The sequence below is a fragment of the Odocoileus virginianus genome, chromosome 13 (genome assembly GCF_023699985.2).
Source record: "Odocoileus virginianus isolate 20LAN1187 ecotype Illinois chromosome 13, Ovbor_1.2, whole genome shotgun sequence".
Taxonomy (NCBI): Eukaryota; Metazoa; Chordata; class Mammalia; order Artiodactyla; family Cervidae; genus Odocoileus; species Odocoileus virginianus.
In genome coordinates, this window is record NC_069686.1 from 35,560,210 (window position 1) to 35,582,151 (window position 21,942).

At 38.5% G+C, this 21,942-nt stretch overlaps 1 protein-coding gene across 13 annotated transcripts in view; it reads left to right on the top strand.

The window, feature by feature from the left end:
* The window catches only part of NEB (nebulin), a 205,399-nt gene that overhangs the window by 82,969 nt on the left and 100,488 nt on the right, over positions 1-21,942 (top strand). For 12 of the 13 annotated variants that reach the window (XM_070476218.1, XM_070476209.1, XM_070476208.1 and 9 more), the window contains 15 exons: positions 1,153-1,464; positions 1,749-1,952; positions 2,419-2,523; positions 5,630-5,737; positions 7,356-7,667; positions 9,727-9,930; positions 10,270-10,374; positions 11,849-11,956; positions 13,737-14,048; positions 14,368-14,571; positions 15,259-15,363; positions 18,568-18,675; positions 19,803-20,114; positions 21,172-21,375; positions 21,833-21,937. In XM_070476218.1, the coding sequence (XP_070332319.1) occupies positions 1,153-1,464; positions 1,749-1,952; positions 2,419-2,523; positions 5,630-5,737; positions 7,356-7,667; positions 9,727-9,930; positions 10,270-10,374; positions 11,849-11,956; positions 13,737-14,048; positions 14,368-14,571; positions 15,259-15,363; positions 18,568-18,675; positions 19,803-20,114; positions 21,172-21,375; positions 21,833-21,937 (2,808 nt within the window). The remainder of the gene's footprint in view (positions 1-1,152; positions 1,465-1,748; positions 1,953-2,418; positions 2,524-5,629; positions 5,738-7,355; positions 7,668-9,726; positions 9,931-10,269; positions 10,375-11,848; positions 11,957-13,736; positions 14,049-14,367; positions 14,572-15,258; positions 15,364-18,567; positions 18,676-19,802; positions 20,115-21,171; positions 21,376-21,832; positions 21,938-21,942) is intronic. The other variant, XM_070476214.1, reaches the window with a different exon arrangement.

Consider the following 21,942-nt stretch of genomic DNA (forward strand, 5'->3'; position numbering starts at 1 on the left):
GAACCTGGCGGGCTGCAGTCCATGGGGTTGCAAAGAGTCAGACATGACTTAGCGACTACACATCAGCGGCAAACAAAGTGACATATATGCAGTTGAACTCATCATAGGATCCCTTCTTAACCCAGGCATTTACTGTGAACCAGTAAACCTACGAGATTCTGAAGGAATGGAACACATTATTCTGTTTATAGTCCAACCATTCACGTGAATCGTATGTTTATCTCTGCATCCTGTGATTGGCTGTGGATACTTATTGGATATTTATTTACTTTAAAAGATGGATTTGCTTACATTTCTAGAAATGTTTATCCTTCTATTTCTATTGTCTGTGAAGTCAAAAGCATATTTTCTCTTTATATCCAAAATATGGGAAGTAGCTGTCATACTTTTAAAAAAAATGTTCAACAGTCACAGAAGGATTAAAAGTATTATAATACAATATAGTGGAATACCTGCTGCCATTAAAAATCATGTTTGTAGGGAATACATGGGCTTGCCTGACAGCTCAAGCAGTAAAGAATCTGCCTACAATGCAGGAGACACAGGAGACTTGGGTTTGATCTCTGGGACAGGAAGATGCCCTGAAGGAGGAAATGGCTGACTACTCCAGTATTCTTTCCTGGAAAATCTCATGGACTGAGGAGTCTGGTGGTCTATAGTCCATGCACAAAGGGTTGGACACATACAAGGGAACATATAATGACATAGGAAAATGCTTAAATAATAACTGAAATGAGCAGACACAAACCCATGTACAATATGACCCCATTCTAATTTTATTAATATACTGTCTCTCTGACATGCACACACCCCCCCACAAAAAGTCATTTTCATCAGCAGTTATCACTAAATGGCAGAATGTCTTAATTTTTATTTTCTTTTTGTATACATATATACAAGCTTTATTTTTTCTATGGTTTATAGGATGCAGATGCACATATTATATATTCGGGAGTGGTGGTTTAGTCACTAAGTCATGTTGGACTCTTGTGACCCCATGGACTATAGTCTGCCAGGTTCATCTGTCCGTGGAGTTTTCCAGACAAGAAATATTCAGGGGGAAAGCATTTTTAATGAATAGGAAAATCTGAGCCTAGTAATCTTTGTACTAAAAGTTATACTAGGTGACCATCAGTAATTTTCTTCTTCTAGTTCAAGTACAAAGAAGGCTATCGTAAGCAGCTTGGCCATCACATTGGTGCCCGAGCAATACATGACGATCCAAAGATGATGTGGTCCATGCACGTGGCCAAGATCCAGAGTGACCGGGAGTATAAGAAGGACTTTGAGAAGTGGAAGACCAAGTTCAGCAGCCCAGTGGACATGCTGGGGGTGGTGCTGGCCAAGAAGTGCCAGACCTTGGTCAGTGACATAGATTACAAGAACTACCTGCACCAGTGGACGTGCCTGCCCGACCAGAGCGATGTCATCCATGCTCGGCAGGCCTATGACCTTCAGAGTGACGTGAGTACTGAGGATCCTAATGACATGCAAAGGTGGGAAATCAGTGAATTAACATCTGTTGGATAAGTGGCACCAACCTCTCCAGCCCCTGCAAGTGGGGGAAAACATTTCTTCTTTTCTGTGAGTGTTCAATGTCAAACCCTCCAGACCACAAAGGAATACTGTCTGATACCCTGTCTGTCCACCAAACTACATTTTCAAAAGTGTTCTTACTTTATTTCATGTCCTGTTGATGAAAATGTTTTCCCAAACCAGAGATAAATACTTACTATTTGTATTAACAGAATGTGTACAAGTCAGATCTCCAATGGCTAAGAGGCATCGGCTGGGTTCCCATTGGCTCTTTAGATGTGGAAAAATGCAAGAGGGCGAGTGAAATTTTGAGTGATAAAATCTATCGCCAGCCTCCAGACAAATTCAAATTTACTAGCGTGACTGATTCTCTGGAACAAGTGTTGGCCAAGAACAACGCCATCAATATGAACAAGGTGAGGCTTCACAATTCAGAGAGTCATTACTCCTAAAGCTGGACCAAAGGAGAAGAAACATGATCAAGAAAAGAAAGAAATAGAGAATTGAGCAACAAAAGATATGTCTGCCTTTCTCTATATATATACCTATCCATATCTAATATCTACGCCATTTATATTTTAACATTTACCTCAGTAGTTATTTCATGATTTTGATAAAATGGCACATTTTTATGGAAAATCATCTCTGCATAAGATATTCTAAATTTCCTTTTGTTAACATACAATTCTGAGTATCAGAAGACACTCATACATATCTGTTCTACTATGAACTGATTACTTGAAGATAGGTATAAAATACATAATGTGTATAAAATGCATAACCTCTTGTTATCTTTGTTTCTAAAGTTCTTGTGGCCCTGAAATTTCTATGAAATATACACTGAATTATTTTCCTGATGACATTTTGTATTTTCCTTGCTAGCGTCTGTACACAGAAGCCTGGGACAAAGACAAGACCCAGGTCCACATCATGCCAGACACACCAGAAATTACGTTGGCAAGAATGAACAAAATCAACTACAGTGAGGTGGGAGCAGATGCTAATTCTATGACATATGCATGGTGTTTCGTATTTCAATTAATCTGTTCCATGGTGATGTAATACTAAATGACCAATTTGTAGAGAATGCCATTTCTTGCTGCATGTGAGTACCAACTCTTGCATTTCTCAATTACCATCCTAAGCATCAATCTTGAAGTAGCACAAATTATCATTTAGGCAGTGTAAATTTTAAGAACTGATAATTAAAGCAGTAACCAGAAGATTAACTATACTTTCTTCTTTTATTAATTTAAGTTAGGAAATTGGCAATATACCAAAATACATTTATCTCTTCCTTATCAGGAGACATAAGAGATGCAGGTTCAATCCCTGGGTCAGGAAGATTCCCTGGAGGAGGGAATGGCAACCCACACAAGTATTCTTGCCTGGAGAGTCCCATGGACAGAGGAACCTGGCGGGCTACAGTCCATAGATTCTCAAAGAGTCAGACACGACTGAAGCGACTTGGCACATAGCACATATGTTACATAGCTGTGCTAAACCTATTTTCCACACATGCTTTATTTTTCCTAAATTATAGTTTAGGGTCAAAATTTACAATTTTTATAAGGTTTAAGTCAAGGATTAAAATCACAGTACAATCAAATAACTGAGAAACAGAGGAGACCTATCAATATACACATTAGCAAGCCCATTTCCTATTTGTTTTCTGTGAGCATAGAGCCGCCCCATATCAGAACCACAGATTCTTTTAAATTGAAGTATAATGGCTTTATAGCATTGTATTAGCTTCTGCTGTACCACAAAGTGAATCAGCTACGTGTATACATATATCCCCTCTCCTTGAACCTCCCTCCCACCACCACCCCCCCACTTGTCTAGGTCATTGCACAGCAGAGCTGAGCTCCCTGTGTTATGCAGCAGCTTCCCACTAGCTAGCTATTTTTACACGTGGTAACAAAAAGTGTATGTGTGTCAATGCTACTCTTAATTAGAACCACAGATGTTTAGGCTGAGAGGTCAGCCTCTGCTCTAGGGCAGGAGTCCTCACCCAATAAGCCGTTATCCTGCCTTAGCTTAAGTGTCCTCAGTGACAGGATGCTTACCTCAAAAATCAACCCATTTGTTCCGGCAGTTCCTTTACAAAATGCTTCTCATGTATTGGGTCAATGGTTTCTCTCTGCAGACCCACATAATTCTCTAAGACCCACAGAGACGGGGTGGCTACTGTGTGCCTCCCCACCAACTCACCCCATGTTCTCTTTCTAATCTAAACATCCCCACTGTCCCTCAGTTTTTCCACCTGGAAAGTGGGTTTAACATTATAATAGTACTCTTCTCAGAGTTGTTATAAGTTCCTGGACATTCCTCACCTGACATCCCTGCTAGAATGTAACTCTGAGAACCGAACACAGTCCTGCAGGTGAGGAATGACTAATGTAGATTACCGTTGACTTTGCATTTGCTCTTCTGGACATTCACCCTCCATTTCTTCATCCTGTGCCTTAGGAGTCCTTGGCGACTATGTCACTGCTGGTGCAGATGGGACTTGGGGTCACCCAAAACCCTAACACAACTTACATGGACTTAAACTCGACTTCCTCTATCTTGTATTTATCCATTTGGCAACTTACATTTCAGTTCAGACTTACATTTATATCTCGGCAATTTTTTCTTCTTAGAATGAGCCTATTGATTTAAGCCTATGGAGATTTTTGTGAATCCAAGAGTCTGTCCACTGATGTATTAGTTCTTTCTCCCAGCTTTCTGCTACTTTCCAGGAAAATATTCTTTCTTTGACAGCCTGTTTTAACATGTATTCCTCTTCTGCAGAATATAACTGAGAGAATTTAAGTTAATTTGTCACCAACTTAAGTCATTTTATTTTTGGGGGGTACAAACTATATTTTTAATGCTTATCTAACTAACTCTAAATTGTCATCCCAAACTAAAAACACCAAGTGCCACTCTCAAAAAGAAGTGAGTTTTCAACTAAACTTGCAGGATAGGTCCCGTAATGTTACAGGAAAGTACGTGCTATATGAACAAGTGTTTTAAGCGGCAAAGGGCCCCTGAAACTAGCCACTCAGCATTTTTGGAATTGTCAGCTCTGTCTTTACTGCAAAAGCTCAGAGCTGCTGTATGTTGCGGTTGGTTCAAAGAGGCCCGGGAAGAATGCCCTGAACTGAGGGCCTCACCTGACTGGTCTGCTTTCTCCGACTTTTCTCTATTAGCTTAGTTCAATTCTGCTGTGTTTCTTTCTCATTTAGGACAGGAAGATAAAATGCAAATTTGATGATGTCATTCTCCCTCAAATATTGTTGTGGGTTTCCCATTTCACATAGGGTTAAGCACAAACTTATCGCCAGGCCTTCACAGCCCAACTCCTGACTTTTTTCAGTCCTGTGTTGCCATTTCCTCCGCCTGGCGCTGCCCCCACCTCCTTTGACATCCCTCGTATTTTGATTCACACGAGTCCCTGTGCCCTTGACCTCCATCTCAGTCTATTGAAGCCACATTTATCACTCAAGGTCCAATGCAAAGATTACTCCCTCTGCAGAAAACTTCCTGATCTTTGAATTTGGAACCAATTTCTCCTTCCTGGAGTTTGTTCTAATAACATGGCTAAAGCACCATTTGTAGTTTGACTTCTTGGCAGCTTGTTCCGCATCAGTCTTTCCATCCGTTCTCCGGCAACCTTGAAAGTGAGAGAGGTCATATTCATCTTTGCCTCTCAAGTACCAAGCCCTGCCACAGCACAGAGTTGGTGCAGAATAAATCTAGATTGAATTAGTTTTCCTCCTGTCCACTTTTGCCACCTAGACCCATTCGTTTCAGCTTTCCAAAACTGATTCATTGTTAAAACTCAAAATTTTAAAACAATAATATCTCTATATATAGTTAATGTAACATAACTTTAAAAATGAAAAACAAAGGTCCCATGTTCCATATAGATATCATTTTTAAGACTCAACTTTGCCAAAAAAATCACAAAGCATAGGACTCTCAACAGTGAGATGATTTCAGGCACCTACCTGTGTAGAACTTAGTGAATTGTTTTAGTTCTCTGTTAATATTTGGATATGAATGTCAACATCTAATGGATTTTTTTTTTTTTGCTCAAATTTAGAGTCTGTACAAACTTGCCCATGAAGAGGCAAAGAAGAAAGGCTACGACTTGCGAAGTGATGCCATCCCAATTGTGGCAGCCAAGGCCTCCAGGGACATCATCAGTGATGTGAGTTGTCAGTTTTACTGCAAGTATGTGGTCAGCCTGAAGGGACATTTTCACTGAACAAAATCTTTGAAAAGAACTTTCTTGGCCCTTTGGAAATACAGCCTGATGTATTTGTGTAGGATTTTTCTAAAATCTAGCTTTGAGGGAAATAAAACATTGAATGTTTATTAAATTTTTATAACCGTTAAGACACAGTAGCAACAGTGAAAGCTGACCCACCAAGAATAGAGAAAGGTCCGTTCATGTGGAATTTGTTAGAGTGTAGCTGCAGGCTTGGAGGTACTTATATATTGTCACAGTGCTGATGGAAAGAGTGACTCATAAACTTAAGTTCTCCCAGTGAGAATCATGGCCTGGGTTTATATAGCATTTTAATTCAAAAAATGCATATGACACTTATCATTACAATTCACCCTTATACGACCATGAGAAGACAGTTGATCAGTACCAGACTAGCCCAAGCTTGCACCCTTAATAACAGCACCTGGCTTGTGGCTTGTACCTTACAGGATAAAACCATCATCCTTCCCTGGTACCTCAGGGGATTCTTGGAGAACAGACCACTGCTCTAAAATTCAAGGCCCACTATTTGGGAATATGGTAATACACTGTGTTTTATGTAGGAAGGTCATATTAGTGACTCACTTTAGTTTACATACATTGGGCCTTTCCTACAAGTGGATTAATACAAATAATAATAGATACCAAAATAATAATAACCAAAAGCACTGAGAAATCTGTGCTAAGAGTATTACATGCATTATGTCACTTACTTTTCATAATTATCCTAGGATGTAAGTGTTGTGATTATCCCTGTTTTGTGGATTGCTTAAGCAACTTGTCTAAAGTCAAACTCTTAGTCGGTGGTGGAGTTGAAACTCTAGTCCATCTCATTCCTCCCCACTGTACTATATTGCCTCTGTTGACCCATTTATACTTTCTCACTCAGTTATCTTTGTGACTAGAAACATGTATTTTGGATAATTAACTTGGATTCTAGGACGATGTCATTGGCCATGGAATAATAAAAACACTGTTAGTCCATGAGAGATGAGAACCTATGACTTTATTAGGAATGTGATCTAACCAGCTGGGCTGCTACATCAGCTCCCCTAGTTGAATCAGTTTGCAAAATGATGCCAAATTTGGCACCATCACTGAATGTCTGAATCCATTATGAAATGTTAAATTCTTTTCTGTTGCTGCTGCAGGCAGTCCTTGACCTTGACTTTATCTTCACAGAAACCAGACAATCATTTTACTACTTATTAAACCCGTCTTGTCACTGAGCGCATCTCTTTTCTGATATGCTTTTAGTGTCTAACCCATTTCTCCAAGTTCCTTGGTCCAAATGGCCTCTCCACTGGGTGCACCTCCTGCCTCTGGAACTATTCATTATTACTAGGCTGTAGGTGATTTGGGGTATACACTACGATCATATAAATTCCATCTATTTTATTCCCACTATAAGCTTCTAGAGGAAAGGTAGGCTACTGCCTTGAATTACTGCTTATTAGCAAAAGTCAACTACAACTGTGATATAAGCAAGGTGATTTGTACAGACTTGTGACCTCTAAAAGCTTCTAATGAAAATCTGATTTGTGCATTTTCATTTCAGTACAAATACAAAGATGGTTATCGAAAGCAGCTCGGCCACCACATTGGAGCCCGGGACATCAAAGATGACCCCAAGATGATGTGGTCCATGCATGTGGCCAAGATTCAGAGTGACCGGGAGTACAAGAAGGACTTTGAGAAGTGGAAGACCAAGTTCAGCAGCCCAGTGGACATGCTGGGGGTGGTGCTGGCCAAGAAGTGCCAGACCTTGGTCAGTGACATAGACTACAAGAACTACCTGCACCAGTGGACGTGCCTGCCCGACCAGAGCGACGTCATCCATGCTCGGCAGGCCTATGACCTGCAGAGTGACGTGAGTACAGCGTCTATAACTGAGCTGTGTGCAGAAGAAACTTGAACCATATGAAAGCTCTCCTTTGTAAACAACTCACTGGGCTACTCAAGCTAGGATTTCTTGTTTAGTGAATGAGATGTGAATCAGAGAATAGTTTTACTGTTTAATTGTGGATACATTACTAGGTTTTATAAGGAAGTGAAGTTTACTGACCAGACTTGGTCTTATAAAAATAAAACTGGAATTAAGCAGTGTTGGAATTCCAGGTCTACCACAGGGAGACCTTTTATTTTATCCTTTTAAGGGGGAAAGAACACATTTTTGTTTTTTAAAAAATTACTCATGAATTTGTTTTTAGCTTCCTTGGAAAACAATTAAGTTTATCATTAGTAGAATACTGCTGCAAGATTCATTGTTATTCTTATGAAATAAGACAAGTCACTGAGTCTGGATGCTATTGGGCCATTTCCCTGGCACTTTCTCTTCTCAGCAGGGCTCTCTTTCTGGAGCAGTCACAGGGTAATGACAGAACCTAGTACCTATTCGAAGCAGAGGCACATCTCAAATCTGGATGTGAGAAGTGCATTTTTTGCAGCATATGTTTTACAGATGTATGAAGGAATTATTAAGCATTAAATGACTTTGAAGAATAACATGAATTAACAATAATTAGTCACTGAATGGTTGTTCCTAGAAATTGTGTAGCCTACCTGTGGCAACTTCCACATCTGTTCTGTAGTCTTCCACAAGATGCAGGGCCCTGTGTTTTACAAAGAAGGCTTTGCCTGCACAAGGAAGGTAGTTAAAAACAGTTAACGTCACCCATGGAGTGACTGCATTGACAGACCACTTGCCTGCATTTGTCAGGTGCCCTTTTGAGATCCCCTCCTTCTCATAGTGATATAGTCTTAACAATGTGGGAAGCATATGAAAGTTAAGCAATCCAATAATGTAAAATGTTATTGTTTTCATTCTTGCTGTTATTTAAGGGGCAGTAACTACTCAGCATAAGGCAATTCCAACAGGCTTTCAGTCTAGACAGTAAAAGAGCCACATGTATGCTCTACTTAGATGCCGTTCCAGGTAAAAATCCTTCAAATGAGCTGGGCAAGGTCCAGTTCCACCACTGTGAAGTAGTTATGAATACCTACTAAGGACATGAAAGTCTTTAGCAGAAAAAATTACTTAAAGTGTCAAATAAAGACATGGAAAAACAATTCTGGAAAGGAGTCCAAGCTTCCCATCCTGAGAATTTGGTGAAGAGCCGGGTTGCGGACCAATAAGATGATCATTTTTTGGTCCTGAATCTTGAACAGTGTTAAAATAGCCAAAGGTCTGCCTCTGGGCTTCAGAGGTTCTCTGTCATTATTGTTCAATTTTGTTTTCTGGCCACATGTGGAATCTTAGTTCTCTGAGCAGGGATTGAACCCACGCCCCCTACATTGGGAGCACTGTCTTAACCATCTCCAGGGAAGTCCTGTCATTATATTTTAACTTCTTTTCTTATTGCTTAGAAAAAAGAGCATTACAGATATTTTTGAAATATAAGAAAAAACATATAGAAGGCAATAATAATCCAACCACCGTAAAAGCCCTCTCCTGCTCATGTAGTACACATTTTGTTTCCTGTGCTATTTTTTTGTTAGCATCATATTAATGATGTTTCTACAAGTCATTGATATTCTTTAAAATATGGCTTTTAGTAGCTGCAGAGTGTTTCATTTGACTAGACCTAACATTTATTTACTGAAAGCCTGTAGCTGGATGTCTCTGCGGTTTCTTTTTCTCTGGGTTAACTTCTTTTCCTGTTGTCACAGAGTGAACACCCACTGAACTGGCTGACAGAAGATACTCATTTCAATTACTTCTGTCCTAACAACCTGAAATATTTGATCATTTTTTGTTACTTTTCTGGGTCATTTTTGAACATACTTCCTCTGCTGGTCTGCCTAATACAACGAGCTTGCTTTCTATGAAAGCAACAACCAGAATCGTACTTTATTATTGATTCTATTTGCAGGTTGACCCTAAATTTTTCAGTCTTGCTAAAGAGTTCCTGTCTTTTTCCTCCTCACAGAATGTTTACAAGTCCGATCTCCAGTGGCTGAAGGGCATTGGCTGGGTCCCCATTGGGTCTCTGGAAGTGGTCAAGTGTAAAAGAGCTGCAGAGATACTGAGTGATAACATCTACCGCCAGCCTCCAGATACGCTGAAGTTCACCAGTGTACCTGATTCCCTGGAACAGGTGCTGGCCAAGAACAATGCCATCAACATGAACAAGGTGAGTTCCAGCTGCCTCAAGCTTCTCCAAGATGCAAAAAGAGGTTCTGAGACGTTAATCACTAGTGGAGTTAAAATTGTCCATGCAAGTGTGGGGTCATGTTTACCTCCTAAATGACATACTTGAAATCCTGTAAGTAATTTCTGTTATCCTCAGTTGTGACCCTGATAACCATCATTAAGACTCAAACCTCAGTTAAATACTCTATATCTTAGTTTGATTTATTTTTTTCCTAATTAGGTCAATAACATTCCTGCTTTAATTGACTTTTTGTAATTCTGTTTCAAATGGTCTTCTATCAACATGTTCTTTCTTTCCTATCAACATATTCTTTGATAGCGCTTATACACAGAGGCCTGGGACAAAGACAAGACTCAAGTTCATATAATGCCTGATACCCCGGAGATCATGCTGGCAAGGCAGAACAAACTCAACTACAGTGAGGTAGGGGCAAAACCTTGTGGGGCCATACTTGTGGTTGTCATTGTAGTTTGTTTTCTACACTTACTTTTATGAAGAATCTTGGATCTCAGCTGTCCTGGTGGGTATAGATCTGTGATGTGAACACTCAGCCCATCCAACCTTTCATCCCTAGTTGAATATCATATGCTATAGGATTCCAGGGGCAAACTGAAGTCACATTATCTTTTCCATTTATGGTCTTTACTGGTGTGAGTCAGTGCAACTGGAGAGTATTTTTGGCATTTCCAAGGGGTAGTATGACCAGATGTAATACTGATTTATTATTTATATGAAAACATTATTTGCTGTTTATTTGACATTCAAATTCAGCTGGGCATACTATCTTCCTGTTTGTTAAATCTGGCAACCCAACCAAGGGGGCCTCTGGTAATATGTACCCCTTTCCCACCTGGATCGTAAGTGGAATTGAGAAGGAAAGCAAAGCAATGAAACTAAAAGTCAAAATCTCACATCTTTTATTACTAAAGTTAGGATCAAGGACACGTTTGTATGAGAGCCAAATGAACTTGCTAAGTGAACCCCAGAATTAGGTTCCCCATTCAGGTATTGGCTATGCTGGAGTGGGAGAGGCAGTTCCACTTGCCTCGGGGGTGAGTCCTGCTTAGAGCACAGAGCTATGCAGAGGAGGGCACTGGGCATAGTTTCCTAAAGGGAGCAGGTCAGAGTTGAGCTGGGCCTGCCCTGCTGTCCCTTCCTCACCAGCTGGACACATCAGGAAGTCTCTGCAGCTCTCCAGGGCAGAAATGAAATAATCGAGCTCCTTTTATAGAAAGAGAACCTTAGGCATGAGAAGAAAGTACTCTCCGTTGATGAGGCTGATTACTATTTTTTAAAGTAAAATGCAATTTTATAGGTGCACGTTTTACTAATATGAGGCAGCCAAAAGTTAGAATCTTAAAGTTGTGATCATACTCAAGTTAACTTTAAGTTGTGCTTTGATTGTTTCCTCATTTGTTTTTTAAATATTATAAAATATCGCATGATTATCAAAAATTTTTAATAACAAATGAATGAGTATATAAATGTTATTTTTTATCAAATGAGTAATATTAAACATATTATCCTACAGGTTTCTTTTTCACTTAAGATGTATAAACTGATGCTTTGTCCATCAATCTATATCACTAAATTATATTAATCTATGTTGATATACATAATATGTCATATAACCTACATATTATATATATATTAATCTATAATGATACAAATAATAGATTATTCTATGTTAATACTCATTGATATATTTCATTTGTTTCTTATGCTGCAGAGTTTTTTGGTAAAATATAATTTATTTACTTTCCAATATCGCTAGAAAGTTGTTTCCAGAGACTTTCCTTTTTTTAAATTTTGTGATAGGTCACTTGATAAACTCCAGATTGTTGCCGTCAAATCTTTCACTGTCAAACCTGTTTTAACTCTGACCTTCCTCCTATAGACTCTGTACAAACTCGCCAATGAAGAGGCAAAGAAGAAAGGCTACGACTTGCGAAGCGATGCCATCCCGATCGTGGCAGCCAAGGCCTCCAGGGACATCATCAGTGATGTGAGTACCAATGCTCCATGGATATACAGATACACGTGACTGGATGGGGTGGGAAGGCAGAATCAGTATTACAACAGCACTCTTCTTCTGGGTGTCAGTTAAAGCACATTTATTATGCTTCAAATGGAGTCTTTCATTTGTAAAGCCCTTTAATAATTTAACTCCAAAAGATTTTAGTATTCAGGCCCCATAGGCAGAGTGAGTATCCTAAACTTCAGTTAAAAAACAAAGAATTTGAATCTACATTTGTTTGTATCTTTTTGCCCTTTCATACTGTGACCAACCTAGATAGCATATTACAAAGCAGAGACAATACTTTGCCAACAAAGGTCTGTCTAGTCAAAGCTATGGTTTTTTCAATAGTCGTGTATGGATATGAGAGTTGGACTATAAAGAAAGCTGACTGCCAAAGAATTGATGCTTTTGAACTGTGGTGTTGGAGAAGACTCTTGAGAGTCCTTTGGACTGCAAGGATATCCAACCAGTCCATCCTAAAGGAGATCAGTCCTGGATGTTCATTGGAAGGCCTGATGCTGAAGCTGAAACTCCAATACTTTGGCCACCTGATAAGAACTGACTCATTGGAAAAGACCCTGATGCTGGGCAAGATTGAAAGGGGGAGGAAACAGGGATGACAGAGGATGAGATGGTTGAATGGCATCACTGACTCAATAGACATGAGTTTGAGCAAGCTCCAGGAGTTGGTGATGGATAGGGAAGCCTGGCATGCTGCAGTCCATGAGATTGCAAACAGATGGACACGACTGAGTGACTGAACTGAACTTGTTCGTATCCATAATTATGAGGCATTCATCTGCATATTTAGAGCACACAGAAATAAGAAGATAACAGGAAAAAAGCTGGAAAAAAAAAACATGGTTACATGTATTGGGTCAATATAAGAAAAAGATCCGGTACAGACAGGTTTAGGAAAGTTTGCCTTTCCCCAAACCTGATCTGGATTTTTGCCAACCCTTTCTTTGAAAAAATACCTTCAGTGCTTCCTTTTGAATTATTTTTAAATGAAAAAAGAGTTTTATGACATCCTAAACCAACTATATAGTGAGCCTGATTTCTCTTTCTGCTGTCTCTGAAAGAAGTGCCTTTGGTGGAGAATTTAGACTTCTGTAAATATATGCTAGGATTTGTGTGATGTTGTTCCCTAAAGTGGACAGAAGATAATCCACAATCAGCTCTTGCCACCACCACCAACAAACCACTTTCTTGTAGTCATATAACCTATTTTTCCCCCTCAAGGAATCCCAACAAACCTCACCCAAATTTTGTCTTCAGTAGACCAGGTACGAAAGGATGGAAACACAAGCCACTCTGTTTCAGGAGTCCTGTAACTCAGTGAAAGTCAGCAGAGCCACATTTGGGAGGGGTGCAGTGGGCTGGGGGTGAAATGGTTCCTGCGCACTTAGGAGTAGCATTCTCAAAATCACGTGTAAAACTTCTGGGTTAATGATTTCACTGGCCCAAGATAAAAAAAAGAAAAAAAGGCCATATTAACTCCAGTTGATTTTCTGAAAAGTGTTGCTGCCTTTATTTCCAGAGATTTAACATCTGCAAACCACAGAACTATGTCTTTTGGTCTGCTTCCCATTAGAGTATTGTTGTGAAGACTAGTCAGAGTTTAGGATGAGGAGATAAGTTGATATTCAGATGATTCATTTCTCTACAAGAATTACCAATTTTAAAATAGCAGAGTTTTATATTAATAAAACTTTTAGCCCTTTTCATTCATTTTAATTTTTTTAAATGACTACTTTTATTTCAGTATAAATACAAAGATGGTTACCGCAAGCAGCTTGGCCACCACATTGGAGCCCGGGACATCAAAGATGACCCCAAGATGATGTGGTCCATGCATGTGGCTAAGATCCAGAGTGACCGGGAGTACAAGAAGGACTTTGAGAAGTGGAAGACCAAGTTCAGCAGCCCAGTGGACATGCTGGGAGTGGTGCTGGCCAAGAAGTGCCAGACCTTGGTCAGTGACATAGATTACAAGAACTACCTGCACCAGTGGACGTGCCTGCCCGACCAGAGCGATGTCATCCATGCTCGGCAGGCCTATGACCTCCAGAGTGACGTGAGTACTGAGACCCGTTAAACACCACTGTTGACCATGCTCATGATGGTAATACATAGTAATATGCAGATGATGGTCTAGGATAGGTAAAGCCCTCAGAAAAAGAATGCTTTTTTCCTCCCCACCCTTCATTTACTGTGCTTTGCTTTTCTTTTAGAGAAAGCATAATACCATGAACTGTATCCAACTGGGCTTCATACTTTAAAAGACATAGACATAAAGTTTGCCTATCCACATTTTTCAGTCCTTTGCATTCATTCTTGAAATCAAGTGCCATAACAGCTTCAGTAATCCTTGCTTTTGTGTTTGATCTCACCAGAACATTTATAAATCAGATCTCCAGTGGCTGAGAGGCATTGGTTGGGTCCCCATTGGGTCTGTGGATGTGGTCAAGTGCAAGAGAGCTGCAGAGATACTGAGTGATAATATCTACCGCCAGCGTCCAGACACGCTGAAATTCACCAGTGTGCCTGATTCCCTGGAGCAGGTGCTAGCCAAGAACAATGCCATCAATATGAACAAGGTGAGCCCTCAATCTGGGGGAAAATAAAATATGGCTGTATGTCCTTGAGAATATCTATGACCAGCTAAATCTTTTTTATCCAATTGCCATCCTGTGTGTGGTGATTTGGTTGGATATTCTCAAAATGTATGTAGAAATTTGTGCCTTGGCATCTCTTGTGAAATAGAGTTAGGAGTAGGACAACTGTTTGGTGTTAAAATTGTTTTAAGTCTAACTATACGTGTTTGACATCAAGGTTTTTTTTTCTTGTTTGATACTTACCTAATAAATATAGAACAAACAAGTCAGGTACAAGTCTTCATGGCATTTATCAAAAAGAAATCTAGAGATGGCATAACAGGTACATCTGTAGCCAATAAAATCATCGGAAGGATTTGCTGATACAACCTCAGTACATATAAATGTGTGTACATGCTTGGGTAATACTTGCTTTTAATTTAATTGAAGTGTAGGTGGTCTTGTAACAAAATACACACACATTTTCTTTTCATACCTTAGCCTACACTTATTTTTAGTGACTATATATATGTTGTAATATCAAAGAGATTGAAGAATGTTGGTGTACAGCACACAGCCCAGATAGTAAGGATGCTGGCTTTCAACTTTGTCATGATCGTTAAGTTGGAAACCTCTGTTTACAACAAACATTGTTTTCCTAATTCACTAACCTTTTTTTATCCTTCACAGCGCTTATACACAGAAGCCTGGGACAAAGACAAGACTCAAATCCACATGATGCCTGATACACCTGAAATTACATTGGCAAGACAAAATAAAATAAATTATAGTGAGGTAAGACTGTTTATTTGAACCTGACCATGTTGATTTTGCTGATATGGCAGAAAGATCAGAATTATGGGTTTAATTCACATATTGATCAGTTAGCTTAGTTTTATTTATTTTTGTCTATAATCTATCATGAATATATGTATCCTTGTATTCAAAAATAGTTACAGAAGAAAATAACATAGCATTGTATTATTTAATCAGCTATTTGTTGTTAAGTCGCTAAGTCGTGTCCAACTCTTTGTGACCCCATGAAATGCTGCATCCCAAGCTTCCCTGTTCTTCACTATCTCCCAGAGTTTGCACAAACTCATGTCCATTGAGTCAGTGATGCTATCCAAACATCTTGTCCTCTGTCACCCCCTTTTCCTCTTGCCTTCAATCTTTCCCAGAATTAGGGTCTTTTTCCAGTGAGTCAGTTCTTCACATCAGGTGGCCAATGTGTTGGAGCTTCAGCTTCAGCATCAGTCCTTCCAATGAATATTCAGGGTTGATTTCCTTTAGGATTGACTGGTTTGATCTCCTTGCTGTCCAAAGGACTCTTAAGGGTCTTCTTCAGCACCACAGTTCAAAAGCATCAATTCCTCGGTTCTCAACCTTCTTTATGATCCAACTCTCACATCCATACTATGCTTCAATAAAAAAAAAAAATAGAAAAAACAGATAAATAAAAAAATATCTCCATGTCATGAGTGGGGGGAAAAAAAACCTCTCAAATATTAATGATTAAATCATATTGTGATTTTTAATAAAAAAATAATTACTGCTGCTTATCAGGTTAGTACTTGCTTCAAAATTTGTTCAGTGAGTTTTCCTTTAGTTATCTCATCTGTAAAATGAAATAAAAATGGCTATTGAAGAATTTTTATGATGACTAGATAGGGTAGTATGTGTAGTATGCCCTGGGTGGAGCCTGGCACACAATAACTGCTTAATACTAATTACTTCCCTTTACACTGAAGTCACCATGAAAATTAGATTTATTTAATCTGTGCTTAAAATAGCCTGTTTATTTGATGTATGCTCAAAATAACCACAGTTTATTTACAAGAACTGAAATAAGAATTCTTAAATTCATCCATCTCAAAACTGTGTGAGAACAATAAAAAAAAACAAAACATTTTTTAACATACTGTCTCCAGCCCCACTAAATTTGTCATCACATATCTTTGCAGAATAGGAAACAGTTTCTTACCCAATTGTTCTCATCAAGGTCAAGAATTATCTGGTTCATTCAAGATGAATGTTGATTTCTTACATGCTTTTGTATATCTTCATTCAAAAAAAAAAAGAGGGTGGAATTCCCTTTAGTTTGAGAACACTGGAAATTTTAAGTACTCATTTTCAAGTCCCGACCACATTCATTATTTTACTCCTGTTAATTACTTTTGACTATCATCATGTAGTCCTGAAGAAGAGGCATGACAAGTAAAATGAAGAGGAGTCAGTTTCCTTTTGTCTAGCACTATAAAAAGGCCCAAGGACAAGCCTGATCATAAGTATGTGACTGACCTTGACTTCAGTCATTTTTGAATGAGCAATTTTTCTCTTGGCCAGGGAGCTTCTCTGTTAGATTAGCTTTTCCCAGATGTTCTGCCTCACCCCAGGCAGATGCTGTTAGTTTCTATGCCAAAGAGTAATGATGCTTTTAAGCCTCTCCCTTTTGTTAAAATTAGGTCAGATGAAGTAAGGTTTCTTTCTTTTTTTTTAGACTGCTGAGAGGAAATTAGGCTATCTTTTTTACTTCTCAAATTTTCAGCTGGATTTCTTTCTTTTAAATGGCATAATTATGTTAATTCCCTAAAGATTGTCTTTGAAGATTATAGAATGGCCCACGTGAATTTCTTCTCAACCCATTACCAATGATACCTTCACTTCACATTTAGTAAACAAAATAAAGCAATCATATCTTCTTTTTCTAGAAACTCACATTTACCTGTTCTAGTTCTCTTGGAATATTTGACCTTACTAGACATTCTTTAAAACATAGCCTTGATGATACTAAAAGTGTTTTCCTTGAAGCCCTGCCTCTTTTTCCAATGTTGAAAGAACAATATGTTTGGCCTGAAGCCACAAAATGATTCAAGCACATTTTTTCTCACTTATACATAAGGACAAACTTGAGAATTTATCGTTCAAAGGGAAAATTTAAGTATAAAAGTATTTGACTCTCTAGTTACAAAATAAACATTTCTAGAAATTTTGAAGAACAAATACCCTCCCTTGGGATTTTATCTCAAATACATTAAATTTATTCTTGTCTACGTTAGCTTTTCCTTGTAAAAAGTTGCAACATAAGAGAATGTGAATTGTCACACATTAATAATCCACATTAAAAACATTCAATTACATCCTTCTCAAACTCTAAACGTTATTTAAAAATTATTACTAATTAAGAATTAAATTCTTGTAATGGTTCACAAGTGAAAAGGACTTAATACTATAGGTAGAGATGATTTAATGCAGTGGTTCTCAAGCTGTGTTCCCATTGGAACACCTATGTTCTAACTTCTGTGTACGTCTGTCTTGCCACAGAAACTGAATAGTGGGTATTTTGCCAATTCATAAAGAAATCATTATAATTTCATCAGTTTTGTCCTTTTGGCTCGTAAATCCCTGGTTCCTCTGTCTGCTAGCAATTGCCAGCTATCAACAAAATGAATAGAGAGCGAATAGTATTAACAAAGATATTCAGAAACAATGGATAATCCTTAGTTTAGCACTGTTAGAATACAGGTACATGCTCATGATGGTAGTGTTGTTAGTATATCATATTCTCTGCTGGTAAAATTGATCCTGATTCAAATTTGCAGTTAAATAAACAGACATTTTTGGTAATTTCATGAAAAGAACAAATGCTGAACAATTCAAGAACATTTCAGAGTTAATAACTAATGAGTAAAATTTGAAGGAGTTAAACCTGCTGAAAGTAAAATTTCAAGTTCAACAAATAACTTGCACACTGTCTAAGTAGGAAGTAAAAGGAAGAGACAGATCTTAAAAAAAATTTTTTTTTATATAAGGCTGAACATACTAGTTTTTGTTCTGTATCCCAAAAGTAGTCTTCCTTTCATCACAATATTGTAACAGCAATTATCCTCCAATTAAAATTAATTTAAAAAAATAGTAGTCTTCCTTTGATGGAAATATTAATATATTTTTATAGTGAAAGTGAGCACTGTGTCTAAAAGTTACTGCTTCTTTCCTCAGAACCTCTATCGCCAGGCCATGGAAGAAGCCAAGAAAGAAGGATATGACTTAAGAAGTGACGCCATTCCTATCGTGGCTGCCAAGGCCTCCAGGGAGATTGCGAGTGACGTAAGAGCTAATCACGTGCTTACATCTGTTACCAACAGCCCAGCCACCTGCATAGGGCATCACCCTCTTGGAACACAGCTGGGAGTCTCTGTAGTCGTCATCCACCCAGCTGCCTTCATTGCATAGTCAAATATATTGAGGCTTTGAGACAAGTCAGTCACCTGTCCGAGTTTCATAGAGATACACTGGGTTGTGGTTCCTTTGATGCTCATCTTTTGGTCCTTGCTTAGTAAGACTGAGTACCTTGAGCAAATTTAAGTGGTCATGTGTTGAGCTACTCATAAAACCTCATGAGCTCTCCTCAGGCTATACTCAAGGCAAAGATGCCAGGAAAGAAACAGGTTTAACTGAGTTCTTCCCCTTGACTTGAGAAAGGACATAAAATAGCGAAAATGTTAAATATTTCTTTGCTGCGGGGTCCACAAAAATCAATATTCCTTTACCTTAAAAATGAATATGTGAGGTTCCTGTACTACTTAAATATTAATCCAAGAGTAGCAATATTATCCATTTCAGTAGGTTTTTCTTTTAAATCATAATAAAATTGAATAACCATTTACCACTCTCAGTATATAGTCCATAAGTATATTCACATTGTTGTACAACAACTTTTTGTAAAAAACTTTTGTACAAAACTTTTTCATCTTGCAAAACTGAAACACTATGCTCATTACCAACAAGAATTGCCCATTTTAAAACTACTCCTTGCCAATTATTATGCAGAATGCCTTAAAAGAAGAAAATTAATGAGCTATTATAAACACATCTCTCAAATATGTTCTCAGTACGGTCTGCAGGCATGACTGACTTCTGAGAAACTACTTGTCACTGTAACTGAAGCTCATTCTTTCAATGTTCACTTTTCCATCACATTTTTTTGTGGTTAAAACATATAATTTGCTAGCATAATATAAAGGAATCACTATGGAGTCACTCTGTGGAGGTGAAATGAGCACCGCATCTTCTTTTTTAAGACAAAGCATGCCCCAACGTGGAGCATCCTAGTAGCCGGTTTGATGAAACTCCCCTGAAGTCCTGAGGATTTTGTAGGAAAGCTTCACCACAGAGAGAGCAGCAGGGACCAGCCCTTGGTGCTTCCTCCTTGTTTACTGGGTTCTCTCTTTCAGTATAAGTACAAAGAAGCTTATCGTAAGCAGTTGGGCCACCATATTGGTGCCCGAGCGATACATGATGACCCCAAGATGATGTGGTCCGTCCACGTTGCCAAAATGCAGAGTGACCGTGAGTACAAGAAAGATTTTGAAAAATACAAGACCAGGTTCAGCAGCCCAGTGGACATGCTTGGTATTGTTTTGGCCAAGAAATGTCAGACTTTGGTTAGTGATGTGGACTACAAACATCCTCTGCATGAGTGGACCTGCCTGCCTGACCAGAATGACATCATCCATGCTCGGAAAGCTTATGACCTCCAGAGTGATGTGAGTATCCCCGATGCTGCTTCTGCATCCTAGTGTTAATAATAATGGTGCAATAATAATAATACTGGGTTTCCCAGGTGGTGCAGTGGTAAAGAATCTGCTTGCTAATGCAGGAGACGGAGGAGATGCACATTTGCTCCCTAGGTCGGGAAGATCCCCTAGAGGAGGAAATGGAAACCCACTCCAGTATTCTTGCCTGGGAAATTCCATGAGCAGAGTAGCTACAGTCTATAGAGTCACAAAGAGCTGGACATGACTGAGTGACTGAGCACTCTAATAGTACAGTTAGCATGCCCTATTGAGAGTAAAAGAAAGCCAATAACTACGAAGTATCTAATATATTCTCTCTGTAGCACCCCATTACATACCTTATATTTTGTGATTTTGAAGATGAAAATAAAGGTCAGAGTTTATTAAAAATTTCCCATCATGAGGGGAAAAAAGTGTAGGTATGTGTAGTGATGGATCTTTGCTAGACATATTGAGGTTATCATTTTGCAATATACACACATATTGAATCATGATATCATATACCTGAAACTGATATAGGTCAATTATATTTCAATTAAAAATGCATATCAAGAGTATGATATGCAAAACGTAACATTACTGTGTGTTGAAACTCGTGACTATAATTGAATTTCACCTCTTTTCCTTAAAAAAAAAAAAAAGGTAAGAATTTTTGTTACTGCAGTGCTTACAGTGTTGGTCTAAGTATATGGTTTTTTGGGGGGCTATTAGAACATCTTTTTCAAAGCTAAAGAAACTCTGCTCTTAAGTGAAAATCTTTTAATACCCTCAAGGGCAGGACAGTGTCTTTACTTTTTAGAAAGATCTTTTGTTGTTCGTAGTACAATCCTCTATGCCAAGCAATGCTTAGAGGAAAAAAAATGTACTCAGGAGTCAATAATGCTTATGAATGAGTGATTAATTGAGATAGCAGCTTTGCCTGTTCAGTCTTTTTGTGTTTCTCTCACAGTATGATCCATTTTGTGACTCTGAATCTGAAGAAAACTAACTATTATCATAACTGTGTTTCTTATTGGTTGATTTGCAGAATTTATATAAGTCAGACCTTGAATGGTTGAAAGGCATTGGCTGGGTTCCAATTGGCTCCGTGGAAGTAGTTAGAGCCAGGCGGGCCGGAGAGATACTGAGTGACAACATCTACCGCCAGCGTCCCGATGCGCTGAAGTTTACCAGCATAACCGATTCCCCGGAGCAGGTGCTGGCCAAGAACAATGCTATAAACATGAATAAGGTGAGTCTTCACTCCTCAGCATCAAGTGTAGCAATTTACCGTAGAACAAAGTCAAAATTCTGATATGTGACTACATTTTAAAGATTCCTATAGGATTTATGATACCTTTAAAAGTGATTTTCCCATTATAACACCATAGTTACTTAGAAATACTTCAGAATATTAAGCTGTTAAAAATACCATGTGCTGTAAGTATTTCACAATTACAGGCATTATAAACTGCAACCCAATCATACTTTTTAGCACTAATAAAAAAAGTTTTCATAAGGCACAGTAAAAACAGATTCAATGAGATAGTAAGCTAAATTCTTTTGGAAATAGTAATTTATCTACTTGGAAAGTAGGAATTTATGCAACTTTATTAGTTTTATTTCTGCTTTGTACAAAGGAGAGGTAACTGGCACATAATCAAAAAATATGAACTCCAAAATAATTTTTCTCATCTTTTTTTTCATAGCGCTTATATACTGAAGCCTGGGACAATGACAAGAAAACAATCCACGTCATGCCTGATACACCAGAAATCATGCTAGCCAAGCTCAACCGAATCAACTACAGTGATGTGAG